The 21,074-nt window shown below is 31.7% G+C and overlaps 1 protein-coding gene across 2 annotated transcripts in view; it reads left to right on the top strand.

The window, feature by feature from the left end:
- The window catches only part of LOC129218339 (solute carrier family 35 member F5-like), an 87,719-nt gene that overhangs the window by 45,553 nt on the left and 21,092 nt on the right, over nucleotides 1-21,074 (top strand). For both annotated transcript variants that reach the window (XM_054852578.1, XM_054852579.1), the window contains exon 8: nucleotides 12,458-12,627. In XM_054852578.1, coding sequence (XP_054708553.1) covers nucleotides 12,458-12,627 — 170 coding nt within the window. The remainder of the gene's footprint in view (nucleotides 1-12,457; nucleotides 12,628-21,074) is intronic.

Genomic DNA, 21,074 nt, shown 5'->3' with positions numbered 1-21,074 from the left:
TGTTAACATTATTTGCTGCTTTTTGAATACATTTGAAATTAGAAAATCTTCCAAGAAACTTTGAAATTTTAAAGAACTGCCACTATGTGTAATATAGTTTTTTGCCCTTATGTACAAGAACATTAAAGTCGTTGCCACTTTTGCACAAAATACAATTCTGTTTAACGAAGGGGCTTTAGGCAGTGCCATACGGAGTAGCACTTAGGCCAAACAAGGAGTACTTTCAACCATTGCTATTCCGCTAAGTAGTATTTATCAATAGAGCTAAACAAAAATTCACTGACATACACGAGAAGGATTTTGAACTTATTGAAATATCAGTTTGGGATTTCAAGCATATACTTGTAATAATTTGTAAAATAACAGATAAAAAGGTCAAAACCAACACCCGACAAAAGTGGATGTCTTTATTTTTTTCAATCCATAAGCTCATTTCTCTTACATTGAAAAAGGCGTTTCTTGTAACACCAAAACCCGTGACTGTAGCAATCTGCAGTTTTCTTTTTGATGATGCTATTTCCTATTTTACTTCTTATGCACAAAGGTATTTATTTAATGTATAGTAATTCATTTAATTAAATTCAGTTTAAAATTAAATGAGGGACAGCAAAGTCATTTTAAGACCCAAATTTTACACAGTCAAAGTAGTTTACAGTGTTATGCTTGAATACTTACCTACTGGTGAAAATAGAAGAGACTCCTGGCATGATTTTGCGAACAGGGCTGTCTGAAGAGGGGGCAAGGGATGCAATTGCCCCAGGTAACAAGATAAGAGAGAGCCCCATTAATTGAACCTTTTGCCACGTAGTACTTGAAGGGTTTTTTTTTCCCCTCCAATATAATTCCTTTTTAAAAATAGTTTCTGAAATGCTATGATATAGATTTATTCAGGCCTGGATCTACAAATTTTGGACCCCCTGGCAACAAAATCTCTAGGGCCCCTCGACAGAAGCAAGCAGTGTGCATTTGCAACGTTAATAAGTCTGAGTGAGCTACTTTTTTTTTCAATTTCGTGGATCGTCAGACCCCTTAAGTCTGCAGGCACGCAGATCCGGGCCTTATTTAATATTTGTCTTTTATGTCACATATGATCTGATGAATTCAGAATACATGTTCAATTAAGCAATAATTAATTTAAAATAATGTTCAGAACTTTACTATTCTTTGCGTGAGGGGGGAGGGCAAAAGATGATTGCCATCTCTTCGGATGGCGTTGATGTGGCAGGGGCCATACAGAGATTATAGCATAGCATACGCTGACATTCATACAATGTAGAAATTTAGGGCTTTTTCAAAATTACTTTACATTCAACTAGTGTGGAACCAAGCTGCACTCAGGGCGAGTACGTATTTGGTCAAATACAGAGTATCTTAAAAAAAATAATAATAACCATTGACATAAATGTGAAGCATGTTACACTTATTGGAACATTAAAATCAATTTTGCACACATAGTGATATGTTTGAATGTGAAATTTAACTAAGCACCCTCACAGATTTTAAGAAAAAAATTACAATTGTATTTTTTACTAATAATAAAGCTCAAAGTCTCTCTGTCAGGATGTCTGGATCTCTGTGACGCACATAGCAGCTAGACCATTTAGCCGATTTTCTTGAAATTTGGCAAAGCTAGTTTGTAGCATGGAGTTATGCACCTCGAAGCGATTTTTCAAAAATTTGATTTTATTCTTTTTCTATATCAATTTTAAGAACATTTTCCGGAGCAAAATTATCATAAGATGGATGAATAAATTACAAAATTGTCATGACGTGGAATGGGAGAGTGAATGAACATAGCCAACTGGCGAGAAATTCATCATCCATTATTTGTAAATATACAGGGAACCAAATGACCTTTTAATTTTCTACTACGGACAAAGCCGTGCGGGTACCACTAGTTTAAAATATAGACAAAAAACTGAATTAAATGTGATGAAATTTCAACTAATTTAGGAATTTATTATAGCTTTTTTAAATATTAGAAATTTGCACACATAAAATATTTGTAGCTCAATAATAATAAAAAAAACTTTTGAGTGCCATATTTTTTAACTTTCCCACGTTTAAAAACAGGGTTCGTACGCTCCGGGAATTCCGGGAAAACCGGGAATATTCAGGGAAAATAACACTGTCAAAAATGTCAGGGAAAAGTCAGGGAGTTTTCAAATTTTGTCCTTCAAAAATTTTTTTTCCATTTTTTTCCCAAGGAATTAAGTACTATGAGATCTAGTCTTCGTTTTTATTGTGATTTCACGAAAAAAATTATAAATTTTTATCTAAACCGACGCTGGCACTTAAAAACTGCAATCGAAAAATGAACGTTTTTTTTTCACAACGAAAAATGCGCCAAAAGAGCGAAGATTTTCTTACATGGAGTCAGTGAGGGAAACGCATTTCTTTCTACTGCCTAAAGTTTTAGATGAGTTGCCACAACATTCTCTTCGGTTCAGGGTTCGTACGTTCCGGGAAAACTTGGAATTATCAGGGAAAATGACTTAGTCAAAAATGTCAAGGAATTTTCCAAATGTGTCCCCAAAATTTTTCTTTTCCGAATTTTTTCCCAGGGAATTTCGTTTTATAAGATCTAATCTTCATTTTTATCGATGTATTTAAAAAAAAATTGTAACAATTTTAAAGCAATGAAAAAAGTGGCGACCCAAAAAATCTTCAGCAGCCGCCATTTTTGGCTCTGAGTAGTTCCCAAGGGAAAAAAAAATCAGGTGAACAGCACTTATGCACAAACTCAACAGGAGAGAAGACAATTTACTGCTTCGGAAGCACAACCTGTAGATGGGAGGGTCGATCGGGGAAAATGGTTTTTTTTTTTTTTGATCGGAAAATCATTTCAGCTACGTGTGAAACGTAGTCGCCATCTTTGGTCATTCACAAGATGGAAGTAGATACGATCCAAAAATGCCTAAGTTTCTAAAAACAAAGCAGAATTGGATGTCTTCTTTAATTGAAAACTGATGAAAACAACAAAAAATGGTCTGCAAATTGTTTTTCTATTATTATTTGAAATAATTTTCTTGAGAAATGAAAAATTTTGTTCTTAAAACTTAATCTTATCCTCACTGCCTCGGACGCAAATGTGATAAAAACTTTTCAATGAATTGTAATATCATGAAGATTTATTATTTTTTAATTGTCTTCATGCAACAAATTAAAAAAAAGTTATTTCTTATTTTTTGGGCACAGCCGCCATATTTGGTCATTCCCAAGATGGAAGTACACAAGACTTTTTCAAGTGCCTAAGTTCCCGAAAACGGCATTGGATGTTAATTGCAATGCAAACTATTGAAAACAACACAAATTGTGCCCTTTTTTTCCGGATAATTTGTAATTATTTTCTGGAAAAATGCAAAATTTAATCTTCATAACATTTTTTTTGTTTTAATTGATTTAGACTCTTATGTGCTAAATACTGACTATTTTGCTTTTATTGTAGTTTTTTAATGATTATTAATTATTTATTACTACTTTTATACTACAAATCCAAAAATCTACTTATTATTTTAAATTTTTCACTTTGTCGCCATATTTGATCGTTTGCACAATGGAAGTAGACTTAAACTTCCAGAAACAGAATTGGACGTTTATATCAATGTGTAATATTGAAAATAACATTAAACGTGCAAAAAGTTATGAATTTTTGAAAATTAACTATTACTTTCTGGAAAAGAAAGTTTGAAATTTTAATGTAAGCGTCCTTTAATATGTGAAAAAAAAAAAAAAAAAGATTATTGGCATTGGCCTATGATTGGCGGATGTTGATTTTTGTTACTATGCATTACATGGTATGCTGATTGATGCAACAAGTTAATCATATTTATACTGAAATTTAGCATTGCATTTTGCTCAATATGTTTCGTGTAACCTACTTATAAGAAAATAAAAAGCATTGTAAACCAAAAGCGGATGCTAAAAGATTGCTGCAGGACTACAGCAAAACGCTATAATATTACGCGTGACATCAAAGAAACGCTAAAATAAGTTGAAAGTACTCTGTTTTCAACAAATAGTAAACAAATTAAAATAATTTTGAACAAAATGTTTAAAAAAAACTTAAAATTTTGACAGAGAAAACAAACGAAAAAAAACCAAGTTTTTTTTTTTTTAATCTAAGGGGAGAAGTTTCAGTTCTTCTGCATCGCTACTTTAAACAATTTTAATTATTTTGAAAATATTACTATTTAAACTTAAATTTTGAATGAAGCGAGTAACCTGGAATTTTCTAAAAAACAACCTGGAAAACCTGGAAAAGTCAGGGAACTTTTTTTAACCAAAAGTGTATGAACCCTGAAAAAGAATGGTGGAAGTGACATATGCATATTAAAAATTTACTTTGCTTTACATGTTCAGTTTTTCTTAATTTTCATATACAATACAGTCATATTTTAAGAGTCAAACAGTAGTAAATGATTGCAAACTGAAAATTTAAAAAAAAATCTGTGAAATATTTCAAAATTGCTCGGGATAAGCAGGAAACATAGTTAAAATTTGACTGAGTATACCAGAAATAGACCGAGCAGTACCGAGTACATACAGATTACTTAGTAGATATTATATGTCACACTACTTTCCAACTCAGGCACCAAATGTGCAATTATTAATATTGAGATTTATATGTCATACCACAACTCTGGAATTACTATTTTTCTGTTCACTGACACATCATTACTCGTAATGCTGAAATATTTTGAATAAACTACGGAATAGGAATGGAAAATGATGAAGTTTCATCTTTTAAAGCGCAAAAAACGACTGATCAAATCCAAAATTGAAATTTATGAACAAATACTATTGACATATACAGTACAGAACAGCAATAACATAAATAAAAACTTTCATTTACAGGAAATAAAAATATCTTACCTTCAAGCGAAGATCGCCTCGAACCGCCATTGCTTCTAATGTTTACTTGTAATGCGCATGCTCAGAAGGCAAACCAAGCCTTTAACCTTGCTCCGGAGCTTGGTTAGGTTTTTCAACCACGCAAGGTTTCGGAAACCTGTCAGCGCGTAGTTGAAGTTGACGGTGAATACGAAATCGGCGGTAACTCCGGGTTAAGGACCGGTTTCTGGCTTAATCGCGAGGTTTTGGTGGCCCCAGGTTAATGGTGAATTAGGCGGTAAGAGGTTGCTTAGTCTTTGGTAGACGTTGCTTAAAATATAAAGTAGTTGGAAAAATATGAATGATTTAAGCACATTAAAAAAATAATTTTAACATTAAACAAAATTAAAAAATATTTTATTAAAATTAAAATTATGTACAAAATATAGTGAAATTTATTTTTCATTAATAATGTCTTTACGTTTTAAATTATGCCTCTTTTATTTTTTTATGGTCAAGTACTTATGAAATAAAAATTTTTGCATTGATCTTACATAACAATAAATAATTAAAAATAATCAAATAAACAGTACTTTACTTATTAATTAATCTTTACTAATAATAAAGCTGAAAGTCTCCCTGTCTGGATGTCCGGAGGATGTCTGTAGGATATCTGGATCTCTGTGGCGCGCATAGTGCCTAGACCATTAGGCTGATTTTCATGAAATTTGACACAAAGTTAGTTTGTAGCATGGGGGTGTGCATCTCGAAGTGATTTTTCGAAAATTCGATGTGATTCTTTTTCTATTCCAATTTTAAGAATAAAATTATCATAAGATGGACGTGTAAATTACCAAATTATCATAACGTGGAACCATAACATGCGCACAAGCCAATTGGCGAGATACGAAATTATCATAACGTGGAACTGTAACATGGGTACAAGCCAATTGACGAGAAAATTCACCATACATTCTTTGTAAATATACAGGCGAACCAAAAGACCTTTTAATTTTTCTATTACGGTCAAAGCCGTGCGGTTACCATTTGTTGTAACCTATAAAACTGTAGCAAGGAACATAATTTTATTTAAACTAACTATTCATCAGGTGCATCGCCGCTCACGTCTGACTCGCCCAAATAATTTTCGTTTTCGCTTTCGTTGCTGAATTTATATTCAAAATGTCTTACGCTCAACTTAGCATCATTGTCAGTTCAATAATCATCATCACTGTGAATGTCGGTACTATTAATTAGCTGTCTCGGTAAAATCATCAATATCTGTAGTAGAAAACAATTGATTAAAAAAAAAGAAAGAATTTTATTAAAAGCCAAGTCTGGTTGAAAAAAAAAATGATTACCTGAGGCAGAAGGTTGTGCTTCGAATGTAACATCTTTTATTGCTTGCAGTAATTGTTTTCAGTAAACCATTAAAAACTTTTCAGTTGTCCTCAATTTTCCACCCACAATCAAGAGATAAACTTGTCAGATTTTTTAAATGAGAATTTGTCCAAATTTGCGAAATGCAAGCTGTTCTGAGGAAATGTTCTCAAAGTTCAGACTAACATAGGGTTAAGGATGACGGATTAAAACTCTTCACGTTTACGAGAACTACTTTATCTTTTTCCAAAATTTTTATAAACTTTTAAAAACGTAATGGTTCTTGCATCATTGATTTTTTTCATTTTATTTTGTCTGTACATTCGGCGCACAACTCTTCCGAAATTTCGAGTTGTATTCGAATTTGTGACTTGCATTTTACATTGTGCGATGGCTGATACTTACTCAAATTTGTTAACGCTCCTTGGTGGACGTCATATGGAGGCTGTAGCTCTTCAAAAATTACAAAGATGGTAAAACATTTTTGTGTCGCATTCTTCGCAGTCTGGGGCACGATTGAATATGATCTACTATTTTTACAACTTTTCTGTTGATGGTTTCAAATCTATAACACTGTTTGTAGTTAATATACACAAATTTATCTTCAAAATAAGTCGCTTTGTTATCTCGTTCCCAGTTTTTTAATAAATATTCTAGCAAATCTTCTTTAAAAGTAATATTTTTAATTAATTCAAAAAGTCAGAGGGACGTGTTGCAGAGTCTCCTATCTGAATTTTTTGACCTCTGTGAGTTCCGCTTAATATATCGTCGCCTCAGAACAACAGTAAGATATCTTAGTGTTATTTCTGGGATTAGATATCTTACTGTTGCTCTGAGGCGACGATATGTTCGTTATCTTTTATGGAAGGAAACGGGGGTACTTGTCGAAAACAATTACTACGAATACTGCTGAACATACTTAATAATTTTCTCAATATCATAGCATAAGATGATGGAATTTCTTTCATTAGATATCAGTGTTCGCTCTCAACTATCCGTAACATGGGTCCCAGGGACCCATTAATGAAATAGATTTGGGTCCTTTGGTGGAAAAAATGAGTTCCTTAAATTTTAAACAGAAAATCTTAGTGCGTAAATGAATAATATAAAAATATTTATACTTGGGGGGGGGGGGGGAGGCATGAAATAAAATAAATTGGTTATTTTTACCCTAATTTTTTGTGATTTTATCATTGTAAAATTATTTTCAAAAAATACACTTGCAAGACTCAGTTATGTGAGAAACTATTTGGTCAGTTACAATGAGATTAACTCAAAATTTACTTTAAAAATGGGTTTTACCATAAAATATAAAACAAGTGCCTCTGATTGATCAAGCAAAAAGCACTCCCTTAACTTTTGTTTTCCTGGAAATTTTTCTTAGTGAAAAAAGCAAACAGACCCCCCCCCCCCTTCCCAATTATCATTGGCAATTACATAATAATAATAATAAATCGCAAGCGAATGAACCAACGCAAAAATCGCGATCGCAAAAACGAAACATTTTCTCATATGAGTGTGAAAATTGCTCATTTGCAATCTTAAATCAGTATAATTGACTTTATTTTGACTTGTTCAAAATATCTGTTTTGATTTTTGTTCTATTTTTAAAATCGCGCCATTTTGAAAATGGCGCGATTTTAACGATCGATTAATACCCGACTTTTGCAAGTCCAAATAAAAATAACCCATCAGAAAGAGATGAATTATTAGAAAAAAAACAAGGTTCAAGTGCTTTTGTATAAAATTCAAGTATTCATAAGCAATTTAACAAGAAAAATGTAAAGTTCCGAACTCTTTGTGTTTAGCGCGATCTGGAAAATATTCGTCATTTTTTTTCTCCCCTCTTTTTAATGGGGATGCAAAATGATGTTTTTCAAAAGTAATTCTGGTTACATGAATACCAAATTGCAATATTTTTACTGTACAATTGTCTTGTATTAATCCTGAAGATTGCATTGAAAACCTCTCTCATTTTTAGTCTTCATTTCTGTTTTTAGGAATTTCCTCAAGACAAAAGTTGAGGGAAAGCTTATTCTTAGAATACAGTACAATGGGCTATTTGTGAACTTGCTCCCTGAGCTCTGCCCAGGAGGTCACTGTAAGCTCCAGTCTTATCCAGTGATAAACAGATAGGGTCATTTTAGTCCCTAGGGTCCTTTCTGTTGATTCTCCTGGTCATTTTGAAGCTAAAAGCATTTACTAAATAGATCTTTAGCATTTTCTCCCTTTTTTTTTCTGGTTCTTATCTTTTGGGTTTTCTGGGTCCCTGGGACCCGATTTTTTGCTTAAGTTGCATCCCTTTCCCGTGAATTTGCGTAAAAAACCCGCTATAGCGCGTAAACGCAAACCCTGGATATAATAAAAAGAATCCATCATAGATGAGAAATTTTGGTGGTTCAGAATTGATGTTTTTTTAGCACTTTTGATGAGAAATTTTGGTGGTTCAGAATTGATGTTTTTTTAGCACTTTTATTACACTTGGCCTGATTGTCATGGAGTAATCTGAGGCGTGCTTTTGCTTATATTTCAGCAACTAGATCACTAAGAGACTTCTGGATTTTACTAAATGATTTGCTTAATCTTAATGTACAACTTAAGGCTGAAAATTTAAAATTCTGAAATAACATCATTGCTTCGGTTAGGATGGAAAATAGCAAATTTGATGTAATTTCCCCATTAAATGTTTAAATATAAAATCCATTGTTACAAATTTTGTTGCCTTGCAAATGTAATGTTAATAGTAATCATAATGAAAATTTTGAATCAAGTCCTCTCTGGAGCAAGAATGAAATTTATTCACAGTCGTTGCTTTCTTAGGGTTTTTATCCTCATCTATGCCAATAATCGATAACGGGGCTAAGTAAAAAGACGTATTAGGATTTTTATCCCAAGATACTTCTATGTTGAGAACCATTCTTTTGCGTATACTCAGCAACTAGACCACTTACAGACTTCAGAATTTCATTAAATGATTTGTTTAACCTTAAGGTACAACTTAACGCTAAAAAATCAAATTCTAAAGTAAAATTTTGTTTGAAAACGAAAAACTTCAAAATAACAGATTTTTAAAAAAAAAATAAGCACTTTTCATAATGCACTCAAAAGGACAAAATAACTTTTCTGGGTCAGAAAGGACAATTTAAGTATTCCTGTAGTTTTTAATTCTTTGAAGAAAAAGATTTCACAAATGAAAAAAAGTGCGCTCAAGTCATTTTAAACCAAACTTTCCCATTAAGGAAAAAAAAAAAATGCGTGTTTCAACACTCAAATTTATGATAGAGAGCTAGATAACATTCCCGCACTTTTCTTTGTTTGTGGTGTCATTTTCTTGGAAATTTTTGAAAACTACAGGAATTCTTAAATTGTCCTTTCTGACCCAGAAAAGTTATTTTGTCCTTTTGAGTGCATTATGAAAAGTGCTTATTATTTTTAAAAAAATCTGTTATTTTCCAGTAAATGCAGTAAGGCAGATTTTTTAGTTCTGCAGATGGCTATTATCTGTTGACCCAATTTAACATATGCTAAAGAAATATAAACATCAGCAGCAATGCTGTCGCCCCGAAGCACTGAATCAAGTTTGCTCCAAAATGGCGGATGCATCGACTCCTCCACTATAAGGGCCTTACTCAAGCCCAGGCCCCAGATCCAAGGTTATTTATAGGCGTGTCCTTCCCCTCTCCCCTCTTCTTTCTTAGCAGTTGATGAATAAACAGCTTTACTTCCTCATTTACGAAATGTATTTGAAATGGTGGTGATTCAAAATATTTTTGAAGAAATTAAAAATATACATATGAATAATGTAAGAAAAGTATGAATATCAATTTAAATATGATAGGAAATTGTAATCATAAAAAAATAATAATAATTGAAAAATTTCCATTTATAAAGAATGAAAAGATAAAATAATCATACTTTTCCAACTACCTTATATTTTAAGCAAGGTCTACCAAAGACTATGCAACCTCTTAGTCACGGTAGACTAAAAATGTTAGTGAAAATAGGATTTAAACTATTTATTAAAAAATAAATCAGCTTTATTTATTTGAATTTCGGGACGATAAGCAAACTTTTTTGAGCGAGCGCTAGCGGCCGGATAAACGGTATGTATAGAGGTATGAGGTCGACATTCCGTGGCGTCTATCATGCCTTTGCAACGTAACACAACTGGTAGACTTTTGTTTTATATTTTATACATTATAAAGAATTATTTAAAAAAATTTTAGGCTTATATATTTCAGTCAAATTTGACTGATTTTTCGCATCTTGCGTGGGTGGTAGACACGGCACGGCAACGCTTCGGACGCGGTAGACATATATTTTTCGTTATGTTTATACGTAATCAATAATACTACGGAGTTTCAGCCTTATATATATAAGACAATTTCACAAGTTTTTGCAACATATTGCAAAATTTTTTTATTAATTGTTGCAACGATAACTTTTCGGTAGATTCGCGTTTTCTTCTTTTAAATAAACTAATCTAAGATTTAAAAAAATTCTGGCTTTATATAAATAATGTATTAAAAACTGTCGCTATCTCCCCTACTATAAATGTCTTAAGTTTCCAAAAACAAAGCATAATTGAATGTTTTCTTTAATTGCAAACTAATGAAAATAACACAAAATATGCTGCCATTTTTTATATTTTCTTTTTTATTATTTAAAATACTTTTCTTGATAAATGAAAAATTTTGTTCATAAAATTTAATCTTACCTCATTGCCTTGGACGCAGATATGCTAAAAACTTTTCAACTGAATTTTAGTTTCATGAATATTTATTATTTTTAAGTTTTCATGCTACAAATTCAAATATTTTTGGTTAATTCTTATTTTTTGACATTTGCTGCCATATTTGGTCATTCCCATGAAGGAGGTACACAAGACCTTAAGTGCTTAAGTTTCGGAAAAGGAAATTGGATATTTATTGCAATGTAAATTATTGAAAATAATGTAAAACATGGCCCTTTTTTTTTCGAATTTTTCTTAATTATTTTTTAGAAAAATGCAAAATTTTATCATCAGAATATTATTTTATTCTAATTGATTTAGAAGCTTATGTGCTAAAAACTGACAATTTGGTCTTTATTTCTGTTTTTTAAGGATTATTAATTATTTATAATTACTTTCATGCTACAAATTCAAAAATCTACTTATTATCTTAAATTTTTCACTTAGTTGCCGTATTTCCTTGTTGCGCCATGGAAGTAGACGTAAATTTCCAAAAACAGAATTGAATGTTTATCTCAATGTAAACTGTTGAAAGTAACATAAAATTTGCAATTAATTATGAATTAAAAAAATAATTATATTCTAGAAAAGAAAAAATTTAATGTAAGCATCCTTTAATGTGCGAAAAAAAAAACTGATGATTATTGGCATTGGTGTATGATTGGCAAATGTTGATTTTTGTTACTATGCATTATATGGTGTTCCAATCGATGCAATAAGTTAATCACATTTATACTGAAAAATAGCTTTGTATTTTGCTTAATATGTTTTGTGTTAAAAACTAATAAGAAAATAAAAAGTATTGTAAACCAAAAGCAGATTAAAAGATAGTTGCGCGATTACAACAAAAAGCTAATATTAAGAATGACACGTGGCATCAAAGAAATGCTAAAAAAAGGTGCAAGTACTTTGTTTTCAATAAGTAGTAAACAAATTAAAACGATTTTGAACAAAATGTAAAAAAAAAAAAACTTAAAATTTTGAAAGAATAAAAAAGGAAAAAAAATCCAAGATTTTTTTTTTTAATCTAAGGGGAAAAGTTTTAGTTCTTCCACACTGGGGCTACTTGAAACAATTTTAATTATTTTGAAAATATTGTTATTTAAACGTAATTTTGAATGAAGCAATAACCTGGAATTTTCTAAGAAAACAGCCTGGGAAAGTCAGGGAATTTTTTTAAACCACAAGTGTATGAACCCTGTTATAGCAGGTTGACTTTGCCCGCCCAATTTTTAATTTTTTTAAAATACATCAAGCGAGTCAAAAATAAAATGCACTATGCTTTTTTTTGCTTTCCCCCAAACTGCAAAATTTACATTATTCCAATATTCTTGCAGCAAGTACAAAAGAATTGACTCCAAACTTGGAAACTGGGCAATGTCACCCCAGTTTATGATAACAATTCTTTTGTTATTTGTTCCTTTTTTTTTCTCCTTTTCTTTTCTTTTCGGGTTGTAAAATAAATTTAAAGTACTAGCATACTGAAAACATAATATTTTTTTCTTATTTTAGTGGTTTCTTGGAAATTTGTCTTATCAAGAAGCTTTGTCAAATACTGAAGCTGGTATTGTTAATATTTTGTCATGTTCCTCGGGATTGTTTACTTTGATATTAGCCTCAATGTTCCCTGCTAATAGTGGAGACCGTTTTACTCTTTCAAAACTTTTGGCAGTAATTACAAGGTAAGTTCTTGTAGAAAGTAATGCTTATGTAGACTTGTAGTATTCTCTGAAATTTTAAATGTTGCACCTAGGGACGCATCGATTAATCCACAATAATCTGTAACCAACCGCAGCTGATTACGTAAATAATGAACTAATTTGTAACCGATTAATATGCAAAATGTTTTTTAAATTCAAATTACTTTAAGTATGCCTAGAACAAGATACTATGCTGAATGAATTTATTTCAACTAAATAAATATAACATTCTGCAACGATTAAAACATAAATCTGAAAAGCACCAGACTGAGTTGTTTTGTTTAATTAATAAGTCTTTCTTGTGTTGTGAAAAACTGAGCTGACGAGCTCAATCGGTAGAACCTTGGCTGTTAACCAGCTGGACCAGAGTTTGGGCCCTATCTGGACGATGTGCCAGTATCGAAATATTAATCCAATACAATGCATTAGATGTACACTTAATATACAAAAATAATACATGTAAGACAATACAATAAATGAGATGGAAGCGCTCCTTGCTGTCTCAAAACCTTGATACAGGCTGCAGTTCTTATGCCATTTAAATTGACTCATGATCAAAAGTTTTTTTTTTTTCTTTTTTAAAACTTTGGCTTCACTTATTTTAATATTTTTTTTTCAGCAAAATTCTAATCCAATTTTCTACTTTTTTCTGCTGCTTTTGGAGAAAGAAACTCACATTTGAGTCTTTTTTTTATTATTATTATTATTATTATTAAAGCTTAAAAGCACCGGAATTAAGTTATTCGGTTGAATTGATAGGTTTACCTTGCCTTGTTGTGCAAGAGAGAAGGATAGTTCAAGTGTACATGTACAAATCATATACAAAAACTCACAGAAATAAGCTAATAAAAATTACGGGAGGGAATGCTCCTTGCTCTTTCAACTTCTTGATGCAGCTTGCAGTTTTTCATCAGTTAAGTTGACTATTAATAGAAAGGTTTCTTTTCTTTTTTTTTTTTTTTTTTTTTTTTTGTAAAGCTTTGACTCCACTCAGTAAACTAAGCATTATATAAGCATAAAAAATGTATCAGGTTTAAAAACTCAGACTACAAGGGAATCATTTTGTGCAGAAAAAATCTTTTTCTTTGTATGGTAAAATGTATTCTTCTAATGACAGAATTTGACTTTTTGTAAAATAAAAAAATATACAACCCCAAAATTAAATTTTGCATTTTACCCAGTTAAACTATTTATTAAAATACAACAATTACTATTAACTTCATATGTGAGACCAGTAAAATTTAAACAAAATATATTTCATATATTATGAAGGACTGGTAATAAGATTTTAACTTTTGGTTTGGAAAAAAAAGTTGTTTAGTATTAGTTTTTGATAAACAGCTGAAATTAAACTGTTTAGAAACATTGGAGTTTTGCCTGAAATTTTGTGAATATTGCATTAACCCATTCATGCCGGTTGGTACAAAAATATACCAACCGGGAAAAAAATTATAATTCGTCCTCACATGATGCTATATCCCCAATAGCTGTAAATTTTACATAGTAAATAATCACAAAAAGGGAAAAAAATATGTTTACTGTATCTTTGTTAAAAACGGTCATAACAGTAGGCTTAAAACTTGAATAAATTATAACTCCAAAAGCATTCGTCTTCCGTCAAAAAGTAAAATGCAAGTTTTGCATGTATTTTAGTAATTTCAAAAAGGTTTAAAAATTGTACCATAATTGTAACAGTGTATTTGATTCAGATATACTTTTAAAACGTTATTTTTATCTTTATTTCGTGTTATGAATTCTCTTTTACTTTCAATGGTAGAAAATTGTACCAACCGGCGAATATGTAGTCACTGTCTTGCTTCGGGCAAATGAAGTGTTTAATCTAAAATTTGTACAAATAAGTGATATTTTTAAAAGATTTTTTAAGTATTTTAGTATTGTTGTTAATTTATTATGGACGTCATGGACACAAAAAGCTGATAAGAGGAAATTCGATTTGATTTGAATATAAGCTGTGGGTGTTATTCTCGTAATACGGACTTTTATTTTTTTCGGTACCATATTGCGTCACCTAGACGAATTGGTATAGCATAAAATATTAGTATTGGTATAGTATTTGTATAGTATATTGGTATAGTATGGAAAAATAATAAGAACCTTAGTACCAGAGGAAACGCATGCCATTATGGGCAATTTTTTACTTTTATTCCTGTGCTAAATGATATTCTTTCAACTTATACATTGAAAGAGTATACAAATGTATGTTCCATTGGGTTCAAGAAATGAAATGAAGAAATGCACACACAATCAACCAAGAACAGCATGTGGTAATGCTGCAATAAAGATGATGCTGTAAAATGGAACGGCAGTACTGCAGTAGCAATTACAAGCAATAAAGTATTCAGGACATGATGTGAATCAAACAGTAAATGAGATGCTTTTGAGAAAAATAATTTTATTATTCCAATATCGTAGTTATTGAAACACATAGCAAGTGCATCTGTTGGATAGACCTTTTTGATCCGTAGAAGAATACGGTATTAGAAATTGTTGCAAAAAAAAAAAAAAAAATGTGGAGGTCACTTTTTTTTGGGTGGGGCAATTTCTGCAAAGTGCTGTAAAAGAATGGCGAATGTTCCAGACTTTTTGAAAAGAAGATTCGCTATTCATTCCAAGAAGATTGTGATGCATAAATATTCGGTTAAAAATATATTCAATTCGAAATTTTACTACATTTTTAGTATCGATTTTTTCAAGTTCATATTTCATAAAATTTTATTTTACAAAATGAACACATTTCTTTTTTCTTTTGAAATAAATGAAATTGTAATTAGAAAACTCTTTTATGTAAGTGTAAGTAATATTCTACAATTATAAATAATTATAAGTGGTAATCAATGCAATTATTGCAATCAAACAATAAATGCAAAATTTGCAAACAAAATGTGCTCACACCATACAAACGCCGGTTGGTAGAAAAATCTACCGTAAAAATAAAAATAGAAAATTTAACGGGAAAAATTAAATTTGTATATAATGCACTTACTAGACATAAAATAAATAAATACTAATAAAATTATCACAGTTTATTGTTTTTTTCGAAACCGGCATTAATGGGTTAAAAAAAAATTAACCTGTTTCCAGTGGGAATGAATTCTCATAATTATTTAGACAATTCTTTTAACTGGAGAGCCGCTGGCAGGCTTGAAGCTGGGCAGTCTCAAGCGGAGGTGACTTGATAGTTACAAGTTACGCTGAAAGTGGCCTCCAGGATGTAGAATCAATTCCAAACAAGTGGTATTGTAACCAGAAGACCGGACACGAGCATCGTCGATATTTGGCATTTAGTACATGACTGTGTAGACTAACAATGACTCCTCAACTTGATTATGAAGTTGCTGCTATGTCTGGAATAAAAATTTCCTGACTATCAGTATACAGACATCTAGCTGTGAGGGCCCTTTATACCCGGTGACCAGTTCAGTGTGTCCCCTTGACTGCATCCAACAAAAGAGCCTCATTGTTGTGGAGCTGAACACATAAGTTTTAGGCACATCAAGAATGTGGGGCGAGGGAAGTCTTTTCAGTGATAAGTCGATATTTACCACACAGAGCGATAATTGTCAATTCTTCATCTAGAGAGAGCGAGGAGGTCACTAACATCCCTCTTTCTTAATTGATTTCTACTGATTTGGAGGCAGAGGAATCCTTGTCTAGGGTGGCATAATGTTGGGCAGTCATGTCACACTGCACGTCTTTGATACGTGTAAATGTCAATGCACATTGCTATGGGAATGAGATCCTTGAAAACCATGTAAGGTTGTTCTGCGATGCTTTTGACCCAGTTTTCATATTTATGGACAATAACTCACATCTATACAGAGCCCAAATCATTAATGAGTTTCTTGAGGAAGAGGATATTCGATGCATGGTCTGGCCCTCGAGATCTCCGCATCTTAATCCTATTGAACATGTTTCGGATAGTCTAAGAAGAGCTATTTCACATCATAACCCCCTCTTAATACCTTCCATGAGTCAAAAGCTATGCTTTTGGAAGAATGGGCTTTGTTGCCCCAAGCAATTATTGACACCCTCATAAACAGTATGAAAGCTCATTGTGAAACTGGTATGACAGTGCAGTTAGGTCACAATCCATATTAGACAGGCTTTTCCCGAGATAAATGCTTTTTCTCTTAACTTTTTGATATACAGTCGAGTCCCGACTTACTGGATGGAAGCGTTCCAACACCCCTTGTGTAAGTCGAAATTTTGGGTTGTGGAAAAGGGTATGAAAACGACATTTTGATAAATATAAACAATTATCCTAGACACTTGTAAACACCCTTTAGACTATTTTAAGGGCGATTCTTTTGTTACGTGTGTTACTTTTACACAACATTTTTCAACTTTAATGCCCTTTATAACAAACTTACTGGATACTTTTCATAGTTTTTTAAACTAGTTGTTAAATTTTCATGTGTTTTAAGAATTAAAAAAAAGTTGAAGGTTTTGATGTATTTTTTGTTGTAAAAAAATTTCTGAAATTTTGTTACGTGTGTTACCCTTTATAAAGCTTGGTATTTGGAACTTTGTATATATATGTTTAATTCTGTGAAGAATAAAAGAATAAAATCAAGGTTTTTTTAGAGAGAAGTAAGTATCAAAGGTGTGTTTAGAGATTAAAAAAAAATTTTAAGCAGTAAATATTCTTTTGATTTGGTGAAATTGCTGCATTACGTGTGTTAACAGAAACTTTTTGTGAATATTACAACTGAGGAGTCACAAATACTGCACAAAAACATTTATATACTTGAAATTTACTGAAGGAAACCAATTCAGTTTAACAATTGAAGCAGACCATGGTTTGGGAAGAAAATTTTACCAGACTTTTCCACCGGGACATTTGTGACTTTCTGACGTGACATGTGTGACTTTCTGACGCTGTTTCTTTGCGAATAATAAAAATGTCAATGAAGTTTTTAAAATATCTTTTACTTTCTTTTAGTAAGATAACGAAGAATATCTAAGATTATTTTAATGGCAATATTTTTTATTGTGGATAGTTCTAAATTTTTTCATAAAATTTTAAAGCATTATGTTTGGGATACAGAAAATGAAAGAAATGGAATGAACTGAAGATTTAAGAGTAAAATGAACCACATTTGTTAAACATGTGTATTAAGTGTTTACTTGTGTTAATATTACTATTTGCAAATATATTTTTCTGAAGTTCTTAGGTTGCCAGTACAAGATGAATACACTCTGTACAAATGTGACTGAAGAGTGTTATGAGTGTGGCCGCATGTGAAATAAGTTTCTATCAAATGTCACATTAGTACTAAAATATGATTTATTTAAGTCAATTTCAAATCACGTGAACTAAAAGCCCTCAAGATTGTTAACTAAGGGGGGCCAAAAGGGGAGGGGGTAGGGTGCAGACTGCACCATTAAATATTTTATAGGTATTCATTTTATAGAGTTTTTTTAAGGGGCCATTTGGGGTGCAGAGAGTTGCTCTGTCGAACTCCAAAGGAATGGGCCATCCTTTTTGGAGAGATGGTAACCTTTGTGGTAAGTTATGTGGTTTTGAATTTTACCTATCCACATAACACCAATCACCTACTTGTAGCTCAGTAACAACCTTTGTTTTATTTGATCAATCATCAAAATTCACTATCAAATCTTTTACAGATCATCTGCATGCCATGATTTTGCCCTTCATGGCTGACATAACATTCATTCTTTTGATACCTGGAGTATATTTTACATTTTTGCAGAGGTTATCTTCAAGTCAATATCAACTTGATTGAATAAAAATACTTTGGATGAATGTGTAGGATCCTTTATTATGTTAAGGAAATCAGTTGATGACTGAACTTTAAACTTTAATGTTTCTGAATTTACTGATACTTTTCTGCCTAAACCAAAAGTTTAGCTTTTCTTTCAGGCTGTCACTAACCTCGTTGCCATGCATAACAAGTATTTAATTAAAATTTTTGTTTAGGTATGGAAATAGTTTTTGCTTTGGTTTTATTCTTTCTTCAAGCACAACCCTTTTTAAGCTCAAATGCATACATGAAACATTATCTCATTTTTTCACTGAGACATAGTTTTAGAGTTGGCACACAATCTTTGTAGATGAATCATTTAAAATAACTTTACCTTAACACTGAAATGTAAAGATCCAACATTTGAAGAAAATTATACAAAAGCGTTATGTGTGTTACCTCCTTTATGAAGCTCCAATAAATATTTTCTACCAAATGTAAAAAAGATGAAACTTCGGGTATATGACTAACATATCAAGTTAATTAATAATATGAGATGTTTTTCTTTTAACCCTCTAATTTAGGTTATTAGAAAAACTTTACTACTTTACACGTTACATGTGTTACCGAAAAAAAAATGGTCTGAGTATTTTCTAGGGTTGAAATTTTAATAGAAGGGGTCTTACTTTTAAGTTTTTAACTCATAGTTATAGTAGAACATTTGTTTTAATGTTATTTCATAGTTTTTTTCAAGAAAAATTAATGATTAGGAAAAACATGGCTTTTAAATTTATCTTTATAAGTATGCCTTTTTTTTTTTTTGGTGCTGTCTGTGTGCTACCAAATATGGCCAAAATTTCATAGAAAAAACATTTTTATCAAAAAATCAATGCTGAAAATGAATACAGTAGATTTTTTTTAATCAAAAAAAAAAAAAAAAGATTTGTTTTCAATGTGTGTGAAAAAAATATTTCAGTGTGTCAGGACTACTTTTCGTGGAATCGCCCTTTAAACCGTTCTTTAAGTATATAACATTGTTTTCCACTGTTATGATGTACAAAATGAATGATCAATAGGAAGGAGAGACAAAGTGCAATACTGCATGTACAGTATGGAATAATTAATATAACTAGGAAATGTCATACTATTGCACTGCTCTGTAGTGGATAATGTAATAATAATCACTATAACTAAAAAACTAAAGATGATGATGTTTGGTACTGTGAAACTCATCCGATCGATAGCAATGTTGTTCTGCATATCGAGGGTCTTCACCTTTTCTTTTAAGGACCTTACTCTTCCCTAGCTTAAGCTGACACAGCACACTTAGGAATGTTTACTATATCAAATTAACTTTCACATTTAGAGTGGAGAATATGGAGTAGTGTTTTTTGTATCCACTATCAAAGCGATGATTTGACTAGTAAGTGTGGGAACTTTCGCACTTCAGTGATGCTAAAGGAAAGAAATCCTTTCACGAAACTGATATTTAGTAGCCAGTATTGAAGATGATACTATACATAGCGATTCCTTAGCGAAAACTTTCATGTTCCAGGCAAGAAATTCACGTTAGCTCTAAAATTTATTTCTCGAGAAAAACTCGTTATAGCCATTTCCCGTAAGTCGAATTATTAGTCGTATTGTAGAGCGAGTGGATTGTACTGTGTTTCTGTTTTCCCAATTAAAATTTTTTCCATGTTTTTATATTTCTATGTTCTCTCTCCCATTGTACTATACCTCTGCGCCAAATTTTGTGGCAGCACTGTGAATAATTTTTCAGTTTTCTCAGATTTTATGTTGTGACCTTAATTTTGGACATGGAGTGTAGTTTCGAATTATAAGTGTGCATACAAAAGTTCATGACTTTCTCATTTCTTCAGAAAAATTGAGTTAGACCCTGGACTAAAATAACCTGGCTGAAACTACCTATAAAATTATGATATACCTTGACACTCAGCAAAAACTTCCTTATCTAGCCTTTGTTGGATCATCTGTGAGTCAGTCAGATCCCACAATGCTGTCTTAGCTTTGGTTGTTTTCTCTTTTTTGTTACACTTTTTACACCTCATTATTATTCAAGCTATTGCTTTCTCCTACAAGCAAAACACACTAGAATGAGATAGGATCTCTGTTCAACAATTAAGGCAGGGAGAATCAAAGGGATGATAAGTGGTAAAATCTAAGTTTTGAAAATAACCAGTACAACTCTTCTGTCTTGGGGCAAGAGAAAGTACTAGTAGCCCTGGTAGGTTTTGTTATACAACATGGTTAAGAAAAACTTTTCAATGAAACCTACCTAGTACCTCATCTTTAAATGCATTTTCCTCAAAACTTGAAACTGTCCACTTACATCCCTTTGCTTCTCACTGTCTCAATTGAGCTTTAGGATCACTTTTGTGACAGAGATAAGTCACAGGGTTATCCAGTATGTCCATTTTCCCTTGGTAGCTCACATTATCTTTAAGGGAAAGTTTTTTTTATATTTGAAAGCAAGGATCAAATCTGTCCCCCTTCCCCCTTTGTGTGAATGTTGTTTCTAACTCAACACAGCTCAGCTTCTATTGGCCCTTTTTTTTCTTTTCTTTTTTTTTGATGAAAAATGGATAATATTTTTGTTATGTATTTTCTTACATGTCTTGGCAGATAATTTGAAAATTTGTCTTTTTTTTTCCAACTTATAAATTGTTCTGCAGATTTTGACTA

The sequence above is a fragment of the Uloborus diversus genome, chromosome 3 (assembly GCF_026930045.1).
Source record: "Uloborus diversus isolate 005 chromosome 3, Udiv.v.3.1, whole genome shotgun sequence".
Lineage (NCBI taxonomy): Eukaryota > Metazoa > Arthropoda > Arachnida > Araneae > Uloboridae > Uloborus > Uloborus diversus.
This window is presented reverse-complemented; position numbering and strand designations above follow the sequence as displayed.